The 23,032-nt window shown below is 45.5% G+C and overlaps 1 protein-coding gene across 11 annotated transcripts in view; it reads left to right on the top strand.

Moving 5' to 3' along the window:
• Positions 1-265: 265 nt before the first annotated feature.
• CCDC68 (coiled-coil domain containing 68) overlaps positions 266-23,032 on the top strand; it is a 56,560-nt gene continuing 33,793 nt past the window's right edge. For 3 of the 11 annotated variants that reach the window (XM_084832947.1, XM_084832945.1, XM_084832938.1), the window contains exons 1-3: positions 307-653; positions 16,631-16,750; positions 19,149-19,291. In XM_084832947.1, coding sequence (XP_084689073.1) covers positions 16,732-16,750; positions 19,149-19,291 — 162 coding nt within the window. In that variant the 5' untranslated portion in view covers positions 307-653; positions 16,631-16,731. Of the gene's footprint in view, positions 1,000-16,630; positions 16,751-19,148; positions 19,292-23,032 lie in introns of all 11 variants that reach the window. The other 8 variants (XM_084832944.1, XM_084832940.1, XM_084832943.1 and 5 more) reach the window with 6 other exon arrangements.

Genomic DNA, 23,032 nt, shown 5'->3' with positions numbered 1-23,032 from the left:
TTTGTGAAGTGCCCAGAAAGCTATCGGGTAGTATAGAAATGAAATAAGTAAATGAAGAATTACATTAACAACAACAACAACAACAACACCCATCCCCATATAAAGGCGGGTGGGGGAGAGAAGCTCATGCAGCCCGGGGGCCGAAATTACCTAGCTGCGCGCTACGGCTCGCAGCTGTATTTGTCTTTTTAAGTCTCGGCTTTGGAGCTCCAGGAAAACTTTCCCCCTTGTAGACTTCCCTTGCCGGATGGGCAAAGCAGCAGACATCCCACTTGCGGCGCGTGACAGAAGCACCAGCTCCTTCTCACGGGTTGAATCAGCCTTCCCCTGGGGATGATGGGAGCTGCAGTCCGGCAGCCCCAGGCCGGGGGCAATCGGCACTCGGGCACCCGTTTCTAGCGGGGCGCTGGCGGGAGGGCGCTTCCGATCTTTCGGCGCGTGGGAAGCTCGGCCGAGCTTCCAGCTCGGCCGGCTCGAGGGGGCGGGCAGGAGGGAGGAGCCCGCCCCGCCGGTGCTGGGGAAGAGCCGGGCAGGAGCTCCGCGCGAGGCGGAGAAGGAGCCACGCCGAGCTCCGGAGCAGGAGCGGCACAGGTCGCGGGGAACTCTGCCCAGCGAGAGGCGCGCGCGCGCGAGAGAGAGGCGCTTGGACCGGGGTAAGAACAGGCGAGAGACCCGCCGTCCGCAGCCCCGGAGGCTTATCCGTCCGCTGCCGGGACTTCGGAGTCCGGTTCCCCACGCGCCCGGGCCTGATAGCGAGGTGTCTGGATTCCACTTTGGAAAGGTTCCCCTCCCGGGAGATAATTCTGTGTCGAGTCATGAAGCAACAGCCGCTCTTGCCCCCCAGCTTTTTTCTCCTGCAGCTTTTTTCTCTGGACTCACACTTTCGGGGTTGAGGGGAAGGTTGGTTTAGTTATTCGTTTATTATTACGTTTTTATCCGGAACCCAGCGTGGCCTGCGTGGTCCTCCTCTCCATTTTATCCTCACAACAACCCTGTGAGGTAGGTAAAGCCGAGGGTTGGCGACTGGCCCCAAATCTCACAATGAGCTTCACAGTGAGCTCCAAGACTGTCGCCGCTACACCGCACTGGCTCTCTTTGGGGACTTCTCGGTGTTGAACTGGGAAAGGCGGGGAGCGGCAACCCTCTTTTTGGATGCAGAGAGGTTCAAAACAAGGGAGATGAAGCGGTGTGCACACTACTGGTTGAAGACTTCTGTGTATCTCAGAAGCTTGCCTGCTCTAATGCCCCTGATTCCAAGAAACAACCTCTCTTGTCTGTTTTGGCCACTTGGTGGCCATGGGATCCGTTCATAAACTTGTGAAGCTGGACTAATTTGAGGAAGGGGACCATGTGCAGTGCTTAGCTTTTTGGTGGGGGTAGGCAGGGAGCATCACACACACACACTAAAATCTGTCCCAAAGCAACACCTTTTGATCTGGAAGTCAGTCTCTCTGATTTTTTGCTTTCTGTACTTAATCCTTAGGGAAATGCACTCTGCCCTGGTCAGGGAACTTTCATTTGTTCTTACTTCATAGTATTATTATTTTTCAGTGTGTACATAAATATTTGTTGTATATGTGTGGAACATAAGAAGCTGCCTTATTCTGAGCCAGATCATGGGTCCACCTAGCCCATTGTTGCTGACAAGGGCTCGCAGCAGCAACTCACCAGAATTTCCGGCAGGATTTTTTCTTGCCCTACCAGGAGATGCTGGGGATCAAACCTGGGATGGTCTGTGCGTGCAAAGCAGGTGCACTGAGCCACGGCTGCATAGCTCAGTGACAGAGCACCTGGTTGATATAGACAGTCCGGGTCCAATCTCCAAGCCTCTCCAGGCTAGAGGATCTTAGACTTTTGCACAGCCTGAGGTTCAATGTCTTCCAACTGACATCTACAATCTTGACTTTTAGAGGTCTGGCTAAGCCTTATCTCTTTATGCAGGCATTCCTGGAGGTGTGACTCAGCAAGTTACACTTTTATTGTTAGTCATGGTTATTTATTGGTACATTTTATTGTCGTAGTGTTTCGTGTTATGCTCACCGCGTTCATAATTCATTATGAATTAGAGAATTAGGAAAGGAATTGAAAATGAAACTGCCAATGCCATACTGCCCTTATTCAAATCTATGGTGCAACCATACTTGGAATACTGTGTACAGTTCTGGTCACTACTGCACCTGCGAAAGGATACTGTAGAGCAGGCCAGCATGCAGAAAATGGCAAGTAGAATGATCAAGGGGCTGGAGCAACTCCCCTATGGGGAAAGCTTGCAACATCTGGAACTGCTTAGCCTGGAAAAGAGGCGAGTACAGGGAGACGTGATAAAGGTGTACAAAATGATGCATGGTGTGGAGAAATTGGATAGGGAGACAGTTTTCTCCTCTCATAATACTATTTATTTATTTACAGCATTTTTATTCCACCCTTTACCCCCAAAAGGCTCCCAGAGCAGCTTGCAAAGGTCAATAAGGCAGTCCTGCCCTTAGGTTTACAATCGAAAAGATATGACACAAAAGGAAAAAGGATTGGGAGGGAGGAGGAGAAAAGCAAAACTCAGGAACAGTTTCAAAGTTCCTATAGGGTTTTGGGTTTTTTTGCAGGAAAGAGCAAAAACAAGCTCCCTGGAGCGGTTCCTTCTTTGGCCAATGTATGGGACTGGGTTGGTCTCCTCCTTGCTGTGATGTTTATCGTGGGAGGCAGGGGGTGCAGCCTCCCAGTGGTCCTTGGAGGGAGGAGGCCAGAGCTTGCAGTCTCAGGGGACTGTCACTTAGAGCTGCGTGTTCCAATACTAGAACCTGGAGTCATCCCAAGAAGTCACCCCATGAAGGTGGGAGATTCAGGATAGATCAATGGAACTGCTACTCCCTACAGCACATAGTTAAACTATGGAATTTGCTATCACAAGGTGTAGCAATGGCCACCAATTTGGATGGCTTTAAAAGGGGACTGGGCAAATTCATGGAGGACAAGGCATTTATTTATTTATTGCATTTATATCCCGCCTTTTTTCCTCTTGCAAGGAACCCAAGGCGGCTTACATTATCCTCCTCCTCTCCTTTTTATCCTCACAACAATGACCCTGTGAGGTGGGTTGGGCTGAGAATCTGTGACCGGCCCAAAGTCACCCAGTGAGCTTCCATGGCCGAGTGGGGACTAGAACCCGGATCTCCCAGCTCCTAGTCCAACACTCTTGCCACTACACCACGCTGGCTATCAATGGCTACTGGTCCTGATGGCTCTTCCAGTATCAGAGGCAGTGTGCCTATGTACACTAGTTGCTGGGGAACATGGGCGGGAGGGTGCTGTTGCACTCCTGTCCTGCTTGAGGGTTTCCCACAGGCAGTTGGTTGGCCACTGTGTGAACTGAATGCTGGACTAGATGGACCCTTGGTCTGATCCAGCAGGGCTCTTCTTATGGTCCTGTTGGGAAGTGGTTTATTCATTTGTGAAATAATAATAATTTGAGAGGGTGAAATTTCTGGCAAGTAGCAATGATTTTAAGATCCTACTCTTAAAATCGCAGATTTTAAGCCAAGCCATGGCGGTGACTTAAAGAAAGAGTTGGTCTTTTCATTTAGAACAGGTTTTCTAAGGGAAAGGGCTGTAGCTCAGTGGCAGAGCATGTGCTTTGTAGGCATGAAGTTCCAGGTTCAGTCCCTGTCATATCCAGGCAGGACTGGGAAAAACTGCCTTAAACCCTGGAAAAGTGCTGCCGATCAATGTAGACAGTACTGAGCTGGATAGACCAATGGTCTGGGTCAGTATATTTTTTGCAGTGCATATGCAGGCAGTACAATGTTCCAGCACCTGCATAATGTTCCCCAACAGGTGCAGCGATTGCAGGAGAAATGATAAGTCTACAGTAATAAAAGAGGATGTGTGCCTGTCCATCGGAAAGCACCATAGCACCAAGACCATGAAACCTAGACACCTGAAACTTCCCATGCATACCAAGGAGACCCTATGGGTGTGCACCTCGTCTCTTAAAAAACAAATTAACCACATTAATTAATCTTAATTAATTGTAATGTGTCCATGTGGTTGAAGCCTGCAGTAACATCTCCAGCCGCTAAGGGCAGACTTCCCTAACAAGCACATAGCTTTGCAGTCCATATAGTTTGAAGTCAGGGAAAGCCATGGGAGAGAATGAGATGCCTTCCCCATCCTTTCTGCTGTGGGGCAACCCCCCCCCCTCAAGGGTATGGAGTGGACAAACCCCCTTTTAGTGGGCTATAGGGCTGCACAAAAGCAGAGGCCATGCCTAGGGGTGCTAGCAGGCATGGCACCCCTAGGCAGATGGGGCAGGCTCAAGCTCTGAGAGCTGTGTATATTTGCTTGAAGGCTTCACTGTATCAGACAAAGGGCTATCCGAGCCTGCGCAAAGCTGGGCTTGTTTGCTAGTTTTCAGTAACTCAGACAACTAAAACACACTGTAGGGAAATTATAAGAGCTGGTGTAGTGGCTAAGGCTGCAACATTGCACACACTTACTAGGGAAAACATCACACTAAATTCAGCGGGAGTTACTTCTGAATAAAGATGCTTAGGCATGTGATGCACAACCATGAGCCAGAAAGTTACTAGTCCAAAATGTACCTTTCTGCCATGAACTCATCAGGTGACTTTAGGCAACTCGCTATCTTCTAGCACCCCATGTAAAACATGAATATAATCGCATTGGCCTCCCTTACAGGGTTGTTGTTGGGGACTACTGAGAAAATGCCAAAGCAATTTTATCGCTTAAAAAGCCTAATGTAAATCTTAAGTATATTCCTCCAGCAACGTGTGTGAGTGTGTGTGTGTGGGGGGGATTGTATTTTTTAGTCTGACTGCTTTGGGGAATGTGGATGTGCAAGTGTTGTAAGTACCTATTGGACAGTGCACATGCCATCATTACAGCACAGTGCCACAGTTTTCCCCAGCCCTGTGTCATTTTTGTGTACTTCTAAGTGTTTTTAAAATACATGGTTTAGTATTCCCTAAAATATCTTTAAAAAACCACTCATCTACAACTCAAACCTTCCCCTTCAGGTTAATCATTGCACTCTTGGGTGTAAATGGCAACAACAGCAAGCTGAATAGGGCTGTCGGCATGATAGGATATTTTTGTCACATCAGAATCAGATGTTTGACTTGGAGACCAATGCTGTGTTTTCTTCAAAAGCACCCATGATAACTATTTCATATTTGGATTTCTTGTGACCTCTCCCTGGGCCTGGCTGGGACCAAAGTCCACTGGCCACTACTAGTATGGTAAAGCCAGCCTATTTCCTGAGACACTCCTGTTAACTAAATCACTACAGGGCTGTTTGCCTGCTACTGTTCTTGCAGAAATTATGAGCCCCTGATTTTTCTCCTGCTTTCCCCCATAGTGACACTGAGCGGTAAGAGATGCACAAAAGGACTAATGACTATAGGCTGTTTAACTGTGTGATGAGTTCTTGCATAATTACTGCGAAACAATGTAAGTCTCCAGTGATCTCTCCTCCAAAAGGAAGGCAAACCCTGGAACTTCTCACTGCTCAGAGAAGTGGGGAGTGTCTAGCAATAGTCTAACACTGATGTTTTGTATGAAGAAGACTGATAGATCAAAAAGGTCCTCTACTTTGCAGGAGAGGTGACCAGCATTTGCAATGTCATCTTACTTGAAGAATTTTTATCCCACTTTGCAATCAAAAAGTCTCTAAGGATTTGTTACCTTGAAACGTGTACACATTTTATTTAGTTACCTTATTATTAGGAAACAGAAGTGGGATCTGCAACAGAATGTTGCAGTGTGGAGTGCTTCTGTTCAATGTGCCAGCCAGCCATGCCTTCTTTCAGGACACTCCATTCCATTCCCAATCCTCCCCCTCTCAACTGTCAGTCAGCATTTTGTGGCCAATGAGCATGCCCAGTCCTCATTGGGCTATTTTTGGGCTCCCCCTCCCTTATTTTTTTCTAAAGGTTTTTTTTAAAAAAATCTGTAAATGTTGGGCTTCCTCTGCTATTACCTTCTCCTTGTGCATGGGTGGTACTGTTTTCGCTACACAAGTATCCACACTCATAGAATGAGTTTCGTATCAGTAAATTATAGGAGAATGAGAGATTTGCAAGACAAAATATGTGCCTTGTTGCCACTGGGAATATTCCCTGCCTCAGTCTGAGGATGATTGAAGACGTGAATTGGAAGTCCCATGCATGAGTTGCATATAGTGTGGGAGATTATGAATCACCAAAAAAGAGGAAATGCATTAACAAAGAAGAGGACAGAAGAAGATACCGATTTGCATAAGATTTGCATTTGCTAATTTATACATTTAGATTTTTTCATAATAAGCAGTATATAAGTATTATTAATACAACAAATATTATTAAATAAATTATAAAATACATGCACATTAGAAATTATTATTATAATGTAAATAGAAATATGGAACATCTCATCGTTGTGTGGAATGGAGACCAGGTGAGCTGTGTGCCTTGTTGAGTCTGCTGTCCATTGATGGGCAACTTTGATGCTCTTGATGGGCAACTTTGAGGCCCAGCTCTTCCTTCTGAAGGTTCTTTATCTTTAAACTGGACCTGGACCGGACAACAGCCTTTCAAACAGAGGATGCCTTCAGAATAGAGGACTGTCCTCTGTAAAAAAAAAAAAAGGACACATAGCCACTCTAGTGGCATGCCCCCTTTTCAGAATTATGTTTCTGCTAAACCTGCTGGTTCTCCTATCCTGCCTTTGCTGGTTTATGATGACTGGTTTGGAACTCAAGCCCAGTATTCCAATCCATCTGTGATTTGGCTTGCTCAGTTCTTGATTACTGGAGGTAGACTTTGTGTACCAAGGTTTGAGGATTAGTTTTGAAGGAGAGACGTAAACCCCCCCTTCCCTTTTTATTTGTTGTTCAGTCATGTCCGACTCTTCGTGACCCCATGGACCATAGCACGACAGGCCTTCCTGTCCTGCGCTCTCTCCTGGAGTGTACTCAAGTTCATATTCATTGCATCGGTGATGCTATCCAGCCATCTCATCCTCTGCCGTCCCTTTCTCCTTTTGCCTTCAGTCTTTCCCAGCATCAGGGTCTTTTCCAGAGAGTTTTCTCTTCGCATTAGGTGGCCAAAATATTTCAGCTTCAGCATCTGTCCTTCCAATGAGCACTCAGGGTTGATTTCCTTTAGGATGGACTGATTTGACCTCCTTGCAGTCCAGGGGACTCGTAAGAGTCTTCTCCAGCACCACAGTTCGAAAGCATCAATTCTTCGGCGCTCAGCCTTCCTTATAGTCCAGCTCTCACAGCCATACATTACTACTGGGAAAACCATAGCTTTGATTAGACGGACCTTTGTCGGCAAGGTGATGTCTCTGCTTCTTACTATGCTGTCTAGGTTTGCCATAGCTTTCCTCCCAAGGAGCAAGCGTCTTTTAATTTCATGGCTATAGTCACCGTCTGCGGTGATCTTGGAGCCCAAGAAAATAAAATCTGTCCCTGCTTCCATTTCTTCCCCTTCTATATGCCAGGAAGTGATGGGGCCAGATGCCATGATCTTAGTTTTTTTAATGTTGAGTTTCAAACCAGCTTTTGCAGTCTCCTCTTTCACCCTCAACAAGAGGCTCTTGAGATCCTCTTCACTTTCTGTCCCTTTTTATACATTTGTAGTATTTTTAGATTGTGTTTGTACCAAACGTCCACTTTTTCTCTGCTGTGGCAGTACCTTAATCGATTTGATAGTATATCCCTGTCAATAAGCAATAAGGTCCCCCAAGCATTCGTAATAAAAATCCCTCTGACCCTTCCAGCATAGGACACCTTAAATGTTAAAAAAGGGTACATGCAAAGTATTGCAACTATGATTCAAATACAAATCGTGTTTCTACCTGGGCACTCATGCTCGCTCAAATAATAATATTCAGGCTTTGGCAGATTCATGAACAGGCTAGACTCAATAAGGCAGAACCAGTTGCCTCAGGATAAGTGTTTCAGAATGTGTAAAAGAGAATCTGAGCTCAGCCCTTCCTTGTTTGCAGTTGTCCCTTGTAAAAGGTGATTAATGCACACTAACATTTTATTGGGAGATATGTGAAAGTACAGCTGACGTACACAGTTCTGGTGAGATAAATGGAAAAATCTTAGGAGGCAGGATGAGAAGATGCATGTATCATTTCTGGAACAGTGGGGGCAATCTGGAAGCACCCTTACTGTGTCCAGCACAAGCATCTCTTGCCCCTCCAGATTTGAGCTTGGGAGGCGGAGTGATTGTGTAACTTTGAAGCAGAAGCTGGCTGTGCATGGTGCTGATTGGCTTGCCTCCTGTGAGGTCACCAAGAAAGATTTCATTCCCATCCCTGGAGCAGTTTTCCTTCTTTCTTTTTTTTTAAAAAAACAGTACTTTAACAAATTAACAAGAGAGAAATGAATGGGTTACTTCATGAATATTAGCCACTTTTAAAAATACAGAAGACGGATAAATTTTGCGATGTTTGCGATAAGGCAAGACTAATGGCTGAATCAACCTTTGATTTGCTGTCCTTTCAGTTGCAAACCTGGTTCTTCCTGCAACACAGGAATGACTTTATATACTAATTCATTTAATTTATATCTCGCCTTTCCACTAAAAATAGTGTGCTGTGAGTTCTCTTTATATACTATGTGTCATTACTCTATGTCATGGGTGGGCAACTGATGGCCCTTCAGATGTTTTGGTCTACAAAACCAATGGTCCGTCACCATTGGCTCTGCTGGCTAGGGCTGGTGGGAGTTGTGGTCCAAAACATCTGGAGGGCCACATGTTGCCCACCTCTGCTCCCTATGTGAAGGAGACAACTGTTCAGTGTTTCCTTTGGCCAGTCAGCACTTAAACAAGCAGGGAGGGCTCTCAAGCTTTTGCTCAACTTATTAAATAATTTTAGTTGATTCATTCATTCATTTAATTGATTGATTAATTTTACTTAATTTAGTTTAATTAATTGATTAACTGATCAATTTAATTGACTGATTTTATTTGATTAATTGCATGTCTTTTTAATTAATTAGTCAGTTAAGAAATCATGCAAAAACTGGGGCAGCCAAGAGGGGAAGCTAAAATCTGCCCCCCCCCCCAGAATGCCCCTGGGAATGATGCTGTGTCATGATGAGGCATCATTCCCATGGGGTATTATATCCCAAATTACAAAGGAAGTGCCACTGAACTTCTGAAGGCAGCCAGAGCACACACGGCTCTGTGGCTGGTGGGATCAGGAAAAATGGTCCAGGGGTGGCAGCTGCTGCCTTCCACCATCTGCTGCCAGAGACAGCTGCCTCACTTTGCCTAATGGTAGGGCTGGCTCTGAAATCTGGCCCAATTTCTACAAGAATAATATAGCAAAACACCTTCCTAGATGCTTGTACATTATTCCTTTTGCTACTGGGTGTTTCCTCTGCTATTTCATTGTTATTAGAATTCTCCTGATAGTATTTCAGGCTCTGATTCGGTGACTTGTACATCTTAAAAAGAGAAGAATGGGCAGCCTAGTCTAAGCGTATGTAGATGTTTGCTTATGCAAATCCTGACATTCTTTCAAACCTGTCCATGGGCATTCATAAAACAAAGCAGGACATTTTCCCCCTTGTAGTTCATGGAAAGCAAATAACAGAGTTGCTAAATCATTATTCAGTTCAGGATGGGGATGAGTATTTGCAAACATCTTGGTAATAATCTTGGTAATATTTGTCTAGCAGTTCTGTAATGCTCAAATGTTATGTTCACATGGAGAGGGGTTGGTGAGTTGTTGTTTTTTACAACCGTATAGAATACATGTGGCTGTATATTGCCTATTCCCTTACAGTGCAATCCTATGCATGTCTATTCAGCAATAAGCCCCATTTACTTCAATGGGACTTCCTCCCCAGTAAGTGAGTATAGGATTTCAGCCTAGAAAATGCCACTCCTTTGAACAAGCACCACCTTAGTTTTCACTGAGGTGTTAAATCTGTGGGTGGGCTGTACCAGTTCAGGTGGCAGGCAACTGAATGCCCCTCTGTACAAAAAAAGATCTTTTCCCTGGTTAGCCACCCTCCGCTTCAGACCCCATCAGCATATATGTGTGAAGTTAGGATTATTTTGCCACAGTGAGTGCATCACGTTGCACTTATTTACACCAAAGCCCATTTACCAGTTTCTTGCCAGTTTAGCGAGATCCTTTGTAGTCTGCTTGTTTTGTCAGCACCCTGGATAGTTTGGTATCATCCACGTGTAGCTACCTCGTTGCTCGCCCCTAATTCCAGATAATTTATGAATAAATTAAATAGCACAGGTCATAAAGTAGATCATCAGTGGGACCTGTGCTCTTTGACTCCTTCATGGCTTCTAATTTATACATACCTACTTCCTAGTGCCCATTTATTCTTACTGTCTGTATCCTGCTCATTAACCAGTTACTGATCCATAGGAGGACCCATCGTCTTATCCCATGACTGCTAGGTTTACTCAGTTTGTTTGTTTGTTTATTTATTTATTGCATTTATATCCCACCCTTTTTCCTCTTGCAAGGAACCTGAGGCGGCTTACATTATCCTCCTCCGCTCCATTTTATCCTCACAACAACAACCCTGTGAGGTAGGTTGGGCTGAGAGTCTGTGACTGGCCCAAAGTCACCCAGTGAGCTTCCATGGCTGAGGGGGGACTAGAACCCGGATCTCCTGGCTCCCAGTCCAATACTCTCACCACTATACCACACTGGTTCAGGAGTCTTTGGTGAGGGAATTAGTCAAAAAGCTTTTGGGAAGACCCAAGGATATCAAGTCTGTCAAACTGTGTCTGTCTCCATGTTTGCTTGCTCCCTCAAAGAATTCTAGAAGTGCTTAGCAGACTACTTTGGGTTCTCTTTGTGGCCATCCTCATCCTGACTCCCTGCTCCCTCTTACCATAGCTCCCGGCAGAGCACCTGCTTTGCCTGCAGAAGCTCCCAGGTTCTATCCCTGGCATCTTCAGGTAGGGCTGGAAAAAACCCTGCCTGAAACCCTGGAGAGCCGCTGCCAGACAGTGGTGACAATACTAGGTTAGATAGACCCATGGTCTGACTCAATACAAGGCAGCTTCTTGTACTTCCATTTTCCCCTCACCAGCTGCATCTTACTGGTGAGCCATTCAATATTTTTTGTTAAGGGATGGTATAAGACAGTGAGAGTTCATTTGCAGGGCAATCCAGTTGTTGTGTTAGAGTACTCTGTGGCTGGAACACTCTGGTATTTCCTAAGCCTGCTGGGCTCTACCCGGCAGGGTGGAAACTAGAGAGGAGTAGAGTTCGCCATCTTTCCTCTGTTCCCCCCACCTTCCTCTTTGTTAACATTTCCTTTCCACTGCAAGTAAAGGGAGGGAAATAATTTAGAGCAGTCTTCCCCAACCTGGTGCCCTCCAAATTGTTGGACTACATTGATAAACCAGTGAGATTGCTCAATTAAAAACCTTTTATCTATTAAATCAAGTATCAGCTTTTAGGAGGGAAAGAACATAGGAGGAGCCCTGCTGGATCATACCAAGGGTCCATCTAGTCAGCATTCTGTGCACACAGTGGCCAACCAGCTGCCCACAGGAAGCCCACGAGCAGAACATGAGCGCAACAGTATCCTTCTACCCATGTTCCCCAGCAACTGGTGTACACAGGCATACTTCCTCTGATACTGCAGGTAGCATAGAGCCATCAGGGCTAGTCAGGGGCATTGCTAGGTTCTTAAAAGATCCAGGGCACAGGCCCATAACACACATTTGCATATACACACACACACACACACACAAACACACAAGTCTAAGCGCACGTCTAATGTGTGTGTGGTGTGTGTATAGATTACATACATACGTACATAAGAAGTGTGCACTGACCCTTCCATCCCACGTCAACTCACACCCCGATCAGCGTTTTGGAAAACATCCCGCTTCTGCTCTGGCCAATTTGTAGTCGGACCACTTCAGCTCAGCACCAAGCCTGAGTGAAGGTTTGGAAAAATGAGTCTTTATGCTTCCTGTTGACTACCATGGGAAATTAGAAAAAAAACAAACCTCTAACTTTTTTCTCTTGGTCAGAACTGGATGATAATTTCAGGCATAGTAGCCCCCTAGAAGGGGATTACACCTGCCCAATGTCAGAAAAATAGGTGCAGGTTTTATATTTTGATTTTCTTTTAAAGGGAACTGCCAACAGCATTTTTATTCCTTGGAAGAACTGGATAAGAATTTCAGGATTCATTGCCCCATCAGAGGAGATCATGTCTGCCAAATTTCAGAATGATAGCCACAGGGGGTTTTGTGCAAGGCTGGCCTTGACATTTTGAGGTCTCCAAAAGAGGACATACTTATCTCCCTATGTTCCTTGTGGACCAGTGTTCTGAAAATTACAGACAGCCTAGAGTTGTCCCTAAGTAAGAAACGAGCAAAGTTTCAGAAGGATAGGTGCAGCAGTTCATGTGGAAGGCAAGTTCTCCAATTTGGGGGAGGGAGTGATTTGCTTTCCCTTCCATTCACCCCTTCCCCAATAGTTTTTGGATAAATTTGTATGAAAATGCACAGGTCATTAGAAGTGTCCCCCAGGCAAGAAACCTGCAAAGTTTCTGAAAGATATACATGCATGCAAATTTAGAATTACTAGAATTTATTTACATTTCACCAATGTTAGCAGGAAGTGGGAAGGTGCTATTGCACTCATGTCCTGCTTGTGGGTTTCCCGTGAGCATCTGGTTGGCCACTGTGTGAACAGAATGCTGGACTAGATGGACCTTGGTCTGATGCAGCACGGCTCTTCCTATGTTCTTACATATAGAGTGCCTCTGAGCATGTGCAGAATGCTTTTCTTTCACCACTTAGCACTTGCATTCTCCTCCTACCAATTCCATTCCGCTCCATGCAACCATCCCTCCTCATCCTACCATCCTCCAACAGCTCTTCATAAAAACAGATGTCTTGTTTTGTGCAACTCCTCTCTACCTCCTCCTTGTTATGCACAAGCTCTCATTGTATCTTCCTCCCCATAACTTCATTTGTGCCAAGACTTCATCAGGATTCAGCCCATGAGTCTGTTTTCAAAACTAGGGCTAAGTTATGGAGAAACTCTGAGCATGTACTAAAGCTAGAGTTCATGCAAAGTGAAAGCCTGCAGTACCATGCTCACAACTCAGGACTTATTTCTCAGTAAACATGCAGACCATCAAGGTGCAAACCTCCCTGCAAAAGCAACTTCTGCTGGAATCCTATGCACACGTTCCTGAGGGTAAGCCTCATTAAACATAATGGGGCTTCTGAGTAGGCATACATAGGATTGCATACATTAGCAATATTTATCTCCTCTCCACTTAAAAAACAAACCCTAAACTCCTCTTTTTTTAATTAAAGCTTTCTGTTCATAGGAACATAGGGAGCTGCCTTATACTGAGTCAGGCCCTGGGTCCATCTAGCGTAGTATTGTTGACACTGACTGGCAGCAGCAGCTCTCCAAAGTTTCAGGCAGGATTCTTTCGTAGCCCTACCTGGAGATGCTGGGGATTGAACCTGGGTCCTTCCGCATGCCAAGCACGTGCTCTACCACTGAGCTACAGCCCTCCCTGTTGCTGGATAATGGCAACTGACAAACAAAACAGTCCCAGATTTGTTTCTCTGCAACCACGTGAACCCACTCTTCTCAAAGACTTGAGTGACGGGAAGGAGAAAAACCAACCCTCTTGTCTGTTTGTATAGAGTCAAATACAGTTCAGAAGTTCTCTTGCCCGCCAAAGAGAATTCTCTTCATGACTTCCCCAAGATATGCTCTGGGTGGAATAAAGAAGAGAAAGGAAGAAAGAACAGGATAGGGGAGGGGAGGGAAGAAGAAAAGAAGAATGGTGATTGGAAATGTGCGCATGGGTGGGGGGCAGAGAGAATTCCGGAAGCCAAGTGGCTCCTTTCAGAGAGGTAGTACTTCAGAGGAATTTAGGAGGCTGTGAAGGCTTTGCAAGGATTGCATGTACTTACATTAACTTTATGAGGTGAGGTGGTTGAGGGCTTTTTCTAGCTTTTTTTAAACTGTAGAACCTATTTAAAAGCTCCAGCAGTTTCTTGATCTTGACGCCACATAGTGCTAACCGTCCTTTTGAAATAATTTGAGTCCTACAGCGATTTAGGAGAAATTTAGGAGAAAGTGAGGGGAGAAAGAAGTTTGTGGAGGCTGATTGGATCCTTTGCTGTACTGAAGCTACCAAACTTCTGCAGAAGCCAAAGATTCCAGTCTGGGGCAGTAAAATCAGGTGCTGTGTGAAATACCAGTATTTCACATAAAGCTCTTTCTTCCCTTCCTTCTCCCTCTTCAAAATTTCATTGCAGGCAAGCTCCCAACAGTGGGCATATAAGAGCAGAAAAGAAAAGTAGGGGGAGAGAGGGTTTTTGCACCTCAAAAAACCCCCCGACACCAGAGATTAGGGATAGTGATCACCTAATGGTCGCCTTAAACACCTTCTGATTAGGATCTCTAATCCCCTGGGTGACATGACAGTTTTTACTTTTTGTTTCAGACTTTGAGAAAAGGAAACTTTAATATGGCTAGCGCAAAAGCCACTGGACCTAACTGTCTGAAATTTGGTAGTTTCAGTCAGCTGTATAGGGCTTGCTAGGTCCCCAAATTCCATGAATTTATGTGGAAGCACAAAAAATTACAACTCTTTATTTTGACAGATTTTCTTGGAAAAAGCAAATTTTACCTGTGACTAGCACAAAAGCCACTAGACTTAACTGTCTGAACTTTGGCAGGCTCAGTCCCTGCCAGGTCCCCAAATTCCATGCATGTATGTGGAAGATCTATCTATCTATCTATGCTTTGACACATTTTCTTGAAAAAAGCAAACTTTATCTGTGACTAGCACAAAAGTCACTGGATATAACTGCCTGAAATTTGGCAGATTCCATCAGCTCCATGGGGGCTGCCAGGTTTCCAAATTCTATACACTTATGTGGAAGAACAAAGGAATTATAGCTCTTTGCTTTGACACATTTTCTTGAAAAAAGCAAACTTTATCTGTGACTAGCACAAAAGTCACTGGATATAACTGCCTGAAATTTGGCAGATTCCATCAGCTCCATGGGGGCTGCCAGGTTTCCAAATTCTATACACTTATGTGGAAGAACAAAGGAATTATAGCTCTTTGCTTTGACACATTTTCTTGAAAAAAGCAAATTTTACCTGTGGCTAGCACACACCCGTGCCCAGGTGGGCCCTCCCCTAAAGACGCCCCTGGGACTAGTAGCCAGGGATAGCCTTCTCCTCCATGAATTTGTTCAATTCCCTTTTGAAGCCATCCAAAGTGGTGGCTCTCACTGCATCTTGTGGAAGGGAATTCCATAGTTGAGACATACTGCCTCAGGAAATAGAGGGCAAGAGAAAATACAGATCTGCCGTCTGTGAATTTGTTTATTCCTCGTTAAAGCCACTTAAGCCAGTGGCTATTTAGCACATCCATGGACTTTCCATTCTGGAACAGATACTCAAACTTCCCCAGGAATGCTATACTGAGTCAGTCAGGGGAATCATTCCCCCAGACAAACAAGACAGGTCCCGTCCAGTCTGGAAATGAGGGTGATGACACTGTTTGTGACAGTCGCCTTCTTGGGCCTCATTAGTGAGAACACCAAATCATGGATTAAGCAGGATAACTGGAGGGCGTATCCAGGTGGTGACTATATCCTGGGAAGAATAAACACATTCAGAGGTTGTAGGCCAGATTATCTGGTATTAGTGCTTGAACTAGCAACTCTCTCAGGTGATAAGTTCTTTTTTCCATCCCACCCCTTTTGCGCCAATGAGCATATTGCCTTATCAAAGGCTGGGGCGCCCACAGGATGAATGGAGCATTTGCTTCGGGTGCAGCCTTTGCCCAGGGACTGGCATCACCACAGTGGCTCCTGGATATCACTGTGCCAGCACACTCACTGTTGAAGGCTAGAGTGGCCATCTGTCCCCTTTTGCAGAGGACTATTTAAGGGAGGGTGCCCTTGCACTCATGTCCTGCTTGTGGGTTTCCTGTGGGCAGCTGGTTGACCACTGTGTGAACAGAATGCTGGACTAGATGGACCCTCGGTCTGATGCAGCACGGCTCTTCTTATATTCTTTCCTCCTAAAATCTGATCCTTGATTTAATAGATCAAAAGGTTTTTAACTGAGCAATCTAACCGGTTAATCAACTAACACTGCAGCCCATGTAAGGTGGACACGTAACGGGAGCCTCAGCAGCAGGAGGGAAGTGAAGGAGGGAAGGAAGGCCAGAGCAACAGAGGCCTAAATTTGAGTAGACGGGTAAGTGTGGAGAAAGGGGAGGCAGCCATAACTCAGTAGTTGAACCCTTTCTTTGCATGTAGAAGGTCCCAGATTCAATTCTTGGCATCACTATTTTAACAGATCAAGTAACAGGTGATGAGGAAAACAACACTTCTGCTATGCCTGAGAGCATGGGAAACTACTGTCAGTCAGAGTAAACAATACTGGGTTAGAAAGACCAAAGGTCCGACCTGATATAAGGTATGTTCCCAATTACATGAGGGGTGTGACATAGTGATGAGTGGGTATATGAAACAGGGAGCCCAGTTAGGATGTCCTAAGGTCTTGGGCCTATCATCCTTTTCTCACATCTCCTTTCCCCCTTTCCATTCTTTTCATCCTGCAGCCATCTCAGCACCTAGATTGGGAATCTTTTTGCCCTCAAGATAACTGCAATCAAGTGCTCTCCCAAACGGCCTTTCAGGAAAGGGCAGTGTCTCTTTTAAGATGAATCATGAAAACTCAAGTATGTAATGGTGCTTACTTTGTGAGGGGTGGGAACTCATTTGATCCCAAGCCATGTGGGAGGTATTTTTTTTTAGGACAGGGAAGGGGAAGGTGTGAAGCCCTCCAGATGTTGTTGGACTGCAACTTCCATCAGCCCTAACCAGTGTAGCCAATAGTGAGGGCTGATAGGAGTTGTAGTCCAACAACATTTGGAGGTCTCCATGTCCCCCACCCATTTTCGGGCATTCATCGGTTTGTGGGGTATTTTGCTGCAGCTTCACTATGGTTGGGTTAAGAACGTAAGAAGATCCCAGCTGGATCAGACCAAGGGTCCATCTAGTCCACCATTCTGTTCACACAGTGGCCAATCAGCTGCCCACGGGAAACCCACAAGTAATCTCGCCCATGTTCCCCATCAGCTGGTATACAGAGGCCTATTGTCTCCAATCCTGGAGGTAATATATAGCCATCATGACTAGCTGGGTTTTAAACTTTTATCATCAACATTCTGGGTTCTTCCAGATGAGGATTTTATGGTGCAATCACCCGGCCTCATTCATGGAATTTTATGGGGTAGAGCTGAGACTGAGGGGTTCATCAAACGGGCAGAAATCTGTATCAGTACTGGGGCTTTCTCCTTCCGGTTTCATCGCAGGATTAGATTGGGCTCCTTTACACAGTTGTTTCTGTCTCATTATATTCCATTCTTTACCTTTTCGCCGGGTGGCTACTCTTCTGCACAAAGCCATAACACGCACTGGGGGCATCGCGAACCTTCCTCCCTGGTGCTAGCCCCTTCCCCTCCCCTCGCAGATTACTGGTGGTTTGGTTGTGATTGACATGCAATGCGGGTGGACAGCAACCTCCACCAAACTGCCCGAACCCCACTCCCACAGGCATCGGTTTCCTGGAGAAGTGCTGGAATGCTGGCATGCCAGCCGTTCTGTGTTGTGGAGTAAGCAGCCGCACTCAGGAGCAAAAGTCAGCACATTGCATTTAGGCACGGCAGCAAGCTGGCACAGTGGCAAGCCGGCAGGTCAGTACACTGACATGCCCACGGCCACGACGTCACTGCCGTCGTCGTCACGACCATGCCCACAATCCTAAACCAAGTGGGGTTCTCGCGCTACAGGAGAAGTCCACAGGCAGGCCGTGGTGCTCCTCTTTCCCAGGCTGAAAAATACTGCATTTTTCCCATTCAGGGATAACACAAGATAGGCAGGGGAAAATGGTGGGAAAATCACTGAAGGATTGCATCGTCGAGTAATGGACCCACACACTTCCGTGATGGCCAATCATGAATGTGTGATAAATTGCAGGCGTGGAGATGCCCTGATAGGAATTGAAGCTCAAAACATCTAGAGGGCACCAGGTTGGGAAAGGCAGTTGTAGATGCACAAAATACATGCAACCAAGGGACGAGACGTCCCCTCACTCCCCCCCCCCCGTTACATTAACTTTAAAATTATAAGGGGAAAGCAGGCAATGTTAAGGTTATAATGGTGGTGGGTTGTAGAGATAAACTGTGAATATGTAGGCAAGAGATTATTTCATCAAACACTGGATGTCACCATTGTACTACACAAACATCACTGAAATTGAAAGTTGGAGTGGAGTGGGAGGCTGTCGCTCACTTCAAGCCAGTGATATAGAATGCTTTCTGCTTCTCTGCCTTGCAGCCAAGGAAATATTGTCTCCTAGCGGCTGCAGATATAACTCCCAAACTAATATTGCTGCTCTTATATGGGCAGGCTTCATTTCATAGGTGCTGCCATGGGTCATATTGGATGCTACTTCTTCCATCTTCAGATTGCAGAAACTAGAGCCGCATCAAGTGTCCCTTAATTTTTTATATTCATTTTGAAATGAGCATAATCAATGCAGTCCGATGAATTACTGGAAAATACTGACTCTGCCGAACATTAGTATTGGTTTGGTACTTTGTTCTCCTCCTCCTCATTCTTCTTTGCCCTCACTGTGTTCTCCCTCATTTGCACTCATGCCCTGTTTGTGGGTTCCTGGTCGACAGCTGGTTGGCCAGTGTGTGAACAGAATGCTGGACTAGATGGACCCTTGGTCTGATCCAGCAGGGCTCCTCTTATGTTCTTATGATATACATTTAATAATAAATAAGGAAGGGGTTAGTATTTTAGGTCTGTCATGGGCCTAAATCATTTGAGTTTGTATCGGACAAAACAACCAGAGGTCTGGGAGTCAGCAGGGAAACTATCATGTTTGTGAACGATGTCCTTTTAATGACTCACCTTCATCATGATTTGCCATGAAACATCCCAAACATCCCTGCTGTAATGCATATTTTATCATCAAGTTGTATCCATCAAGTCCACTGGTTAGAGTGTGAGCCTTTGCCATGTGTGTAAGTCTATTTAATCAACACTTGCGGTCTTTGGATGCAGATCACCCCAAAACCCGGATAATGACTACAACCCTAGTGGTGACGCAACATCTCTTGAAAGAGGACAGAGGAACGGAGGGGGATTTACTCCTTTACGGATCCACTGCATCTGAGATTATTGAAGAAACTGAATATATAAATAAGGTATGACATTTCCCTATGAACATATGAAGGTGGAGTTGGACCACTGGCCCATTTAGCCCAGTATGGACTACTCTGACTGGGACCAAGATCTCAGCAAAAGGTCTTGCCCAGCCCAGTTTTTTTTCAATCGTTTTACCTGGAGATACCAGGCATGCAATCTTGTCAAAGCATATGCTCTATAACTAAGAGCATAAGAACATAAGAAGAGCCAAATGTCCATCTAGTCCAGCATTCTGTTCACCCAGTGGCCAACCAGCTGCCCATGGAAAACAGCACCCTCTTGCCTATGTTCCCCAGCAATTGGTGTACATAGGCATACTGCCTCTGATATTGGTGTAGCATATAGCCATCAGGACTAGTAGCCATCAGTAGCATTATCCTCCAGCAATTTGTCCAATCCCCTTTTAAAGCTAACCAAATTGGTAGCCATCAGTACATCTTGTGCTAGTAAATTCCATAGTTTAACTATGCTGTATTTTTCATTGCCCCTTTATGGATCACTGCCTTGTTCTGGCGAAGGGGCTTGCGTAACTCAGTGAAGCCATAAGCTATGCTGTGCAGGGCCACCCAAGACGGACAGGTCATGGCGGAGAGTTCTGACAAAATGTGGTCCACTGGAGAAGGAAATGGCAACCCACTCCAGTATTCTTGCCAAGAAAACCGCATGGAACGTATCACAAGGCTAAAAGATATGACGCCGGAAGATGAGACCCTCAGGTCGGAAGGTGTCATCACTTTCCGACATCACCAGATGGTCAATATCGAAATCAGATTGATTCTGTCCTTTGCAGCCAAAGATGGAGAAGCTCTATACAGTCAGTAAAAACAAGACCTGGAGCTGACTGTGGCTCAGATCATGAGCTTCTTGTTGCAAAATTTCAGCTTCAATTGAAGAACGTAGGGAAAACCACTAAACCATTCAGGTATGACCTAAATCATATCCCTTATGAATATACAGTGGAGGTGAGGAATAGATTTAAGGGACTAGACTTGATAGACAGAGTGCCTGAGGAACTATGGACGGAGGTCCGTAACATTGTTCAGGAGGCAGCAACGAAATCCATCCCAAAGAAAAAGAAATGCAAGAAAGCCAAGTGGCTGTCTGATGAGGCTTTACAAGTAGCTGACGAAAGAAGGGAAGCGAAAAGCAAAGGAGAAAGGGGAAGATATATCCAACTGAATGAAGAATTCCAGAGAATAGCAAGGAGAGACAAGAAGGCCTTCTTAAATGAACAATGCAAAGAAATCGAGGAAAACAACAGAATGGGAAAGACTAGAGATCTCTTCAAGAAAATTGGAGATCTCAAGGGAACGTTTTGTGCAAAGACGGGCATGATCAAGGACAAAGAAGGCAGGGACCTAACAGAAGCAGATGAGATTAAGAAGAGGTGGCAAGAATACACAGAAGACCTATACAGGAAAGATCTGAATGTCCCTGATAGCCATGATAGTGCGGTCACTGAACTTGAGCCGGACATCCTCGAGAGTGAAGTCAAGTGGGCCTTAGGAAGCATTAGTAACAACAAATCTAGCGGAGATGAGAGTATTCCAGCTGAGCTATTTAAAATCCTAAAAGATGATGCTGTTAAAGTGCTGCATTCAATATGCCAACAAATTTGGAACACTCAGTAATGGCCGCAAGACTGGAAAAGGTCAGTTTACATTCCAATTCCAAAGAAGGGCAATGCCAAAGAGTGTTCAAACTACCGCACAATTGCGCTCATTTCACATGCCAGCAAGGCGATGCTCAAAATCCTACATGCTAGGCTTCAGTAGTATGCGAACCGAGAACTACCAGAAGTACAAGCTGGGTTTCGAAGAGGCAGAGGAACTAGAGATCAAATCGCCAACATTCGCTGGATCATGGAGAAAGCAAGAGAATTCCAGAAAAATGTCTATTTCTGCTTCATTGACTATGCTAAAGCCTTTGATTGTGTGGATCACAACAAACTGTGGCAAATTCTTAAAGTGATGGGAGTACCAGACCACTTTACCTGTCTCCTGAGAAACCTGTACGAGGGTCAAGAAGCAACAGTAAGAACCAGACATGGAACAACCGAGTGGTTCAAAATTGGGAAAGGAGTACGACAAGGCTGCATATTGTCACCCTGCTTATTTAACTTATATGCAGAGTACATCATGAGAAATGCCGGGTTGGATGAATCAGAGGTCGGAATTAAGATTGCTGGGAGAATTATCAACAACCTCTGATATGCAGACGATACCACCCTAATGGCAGAAAGCGAAGAGGATCTCAAGAGCCTCTTGTTGAGGATGAAAGAGGAGACTGCAAAAGCTGGTTTGAAACTCAACATTCAAAAAACTAAGATCATGGCGTCTGGTTCCATCACTTCCTGGCATATAGAAGGGGAAGAAATGGAAGCAGTGACAGATTTTACTTTCTTGGGCTCCAAGATCACCGCAGACGGTGACTGTAGCCATGAAATTAAAAGACGCTTGCTCCTTGGGAGGAAAGGTATGGCAAACCTAGACAGCATAGTAAGAAGCAGAGACATCACCTTGCTGACAAAGGTCTGTCTAATCAAAGCTATGGTTTTCCCAGTAGTAATGTATGGCTGTGAGAGCTGGACTATAAGGAAGGCTGAGCGCCGAAGAATTGATGCTTTCGAACTGTGGTGCTGGAGAAGACTCTTACAAGTCCCCTGGACTGCAAGGAGGTCAGATCAGTCAGTCCTAAAGGAAATCAACCCTGAGTGCTCATTGGAAGGACAGATACTGAAGCTGAAGCTGAAATATTTTGGCCACCTAATGCGAAGAGAAAACTCTCTGGAAAAGACCCTGATGCTGGGAAAGACTGAAGGCAAAAGGAGAAGGGGACGGCAGAGGATGAGATGGCTAGATAGCATCACCGATGCAATGAATATGAACTTGAGCACACTCCGGGAGAGAGCGCAGGACAGGAAAGCCTGGCGTGCTATGGTCCATGGGGTCACGAAGAGTCGGACACAACTGAATGACTGAACAACAACAACAACATTTTTCATTGTCAGATAGATGTTTGAAAACTTGTGTATCCTATATGTACACTTGCTAGAGAGCTGTCAGAGGCCATGGTTAATTGTTGAGTGTTGTTGTTCAGTCGTTCAGTCGTGTCCGACTCTTCGTGACCCCATGGACCATAGCACGCCAGGCCTTCCTGTCCTGCGCTCTCTCCCGGAGCGTGCTCAAGTTCATATTCATTGCATCCGTGATGCTATCTAGCCATCTCATCCTCTGCCGTCCCCTTCTCCTTTTGCCTTCAGTCTTTCCCAGCATCAGGGTCTTTTCCAGGGAGTTTTCTCTTCGCATTAGGTGGCCAAAATATTGGAGCTTCCGCTTCATTATCTGTCCTTCCAATGAGCACTCAGGGTTGATTTCCTTTAGGATGGACTGATTTGACCTCCTTGCAGTCCAGGGGACTCGTAAGAGTCTTCTCCAGCACCACAGTTCGAAAGCATCAATTCTTCGGCGCTCAGCCTTCCTTATAGTCCAGCTCTCACAGCCATACATTACTACTGGGAAAACCATAGCTTTGATTAGATGGACCTTTGTTGGCAAGGTGATGTCTCTGCTTCTGACTATGCTGTCTAGGTTTGCCATAGCTTTCCTCCCAAGGAGCAAGCGTCTTTTAATTTCATGGCTACAGTCACCGTCTGCGGTGATCTTGGAGCCCAAGAAAGTAAAATCTGTCACTGCTTCCATTTCTTCCCCTTCTATATGCCAGGAAGTGATAGGGCCAGA

This window comes from Heloderma suspectum, chromosome 2 (assembly GCF_057233095.1).
Source record: "Heloderma suspectum isolate Gila_16-S chromosome 2, 16-S_ref, whole genome shotgun sequence".
NCBI classification, from domain to species: domain Eukaryota; kingdom Metazoa; phylum Chordata; class Lepidosauria; order Squamata; family Helodermatidae; genus Heloderma; species Heloderma suspectum.
The sequence above is the reverse complement of the archived record's forward strand: the minus strand, read 5'-3'. Positions and strand labels throughout refer to the sequence as shown.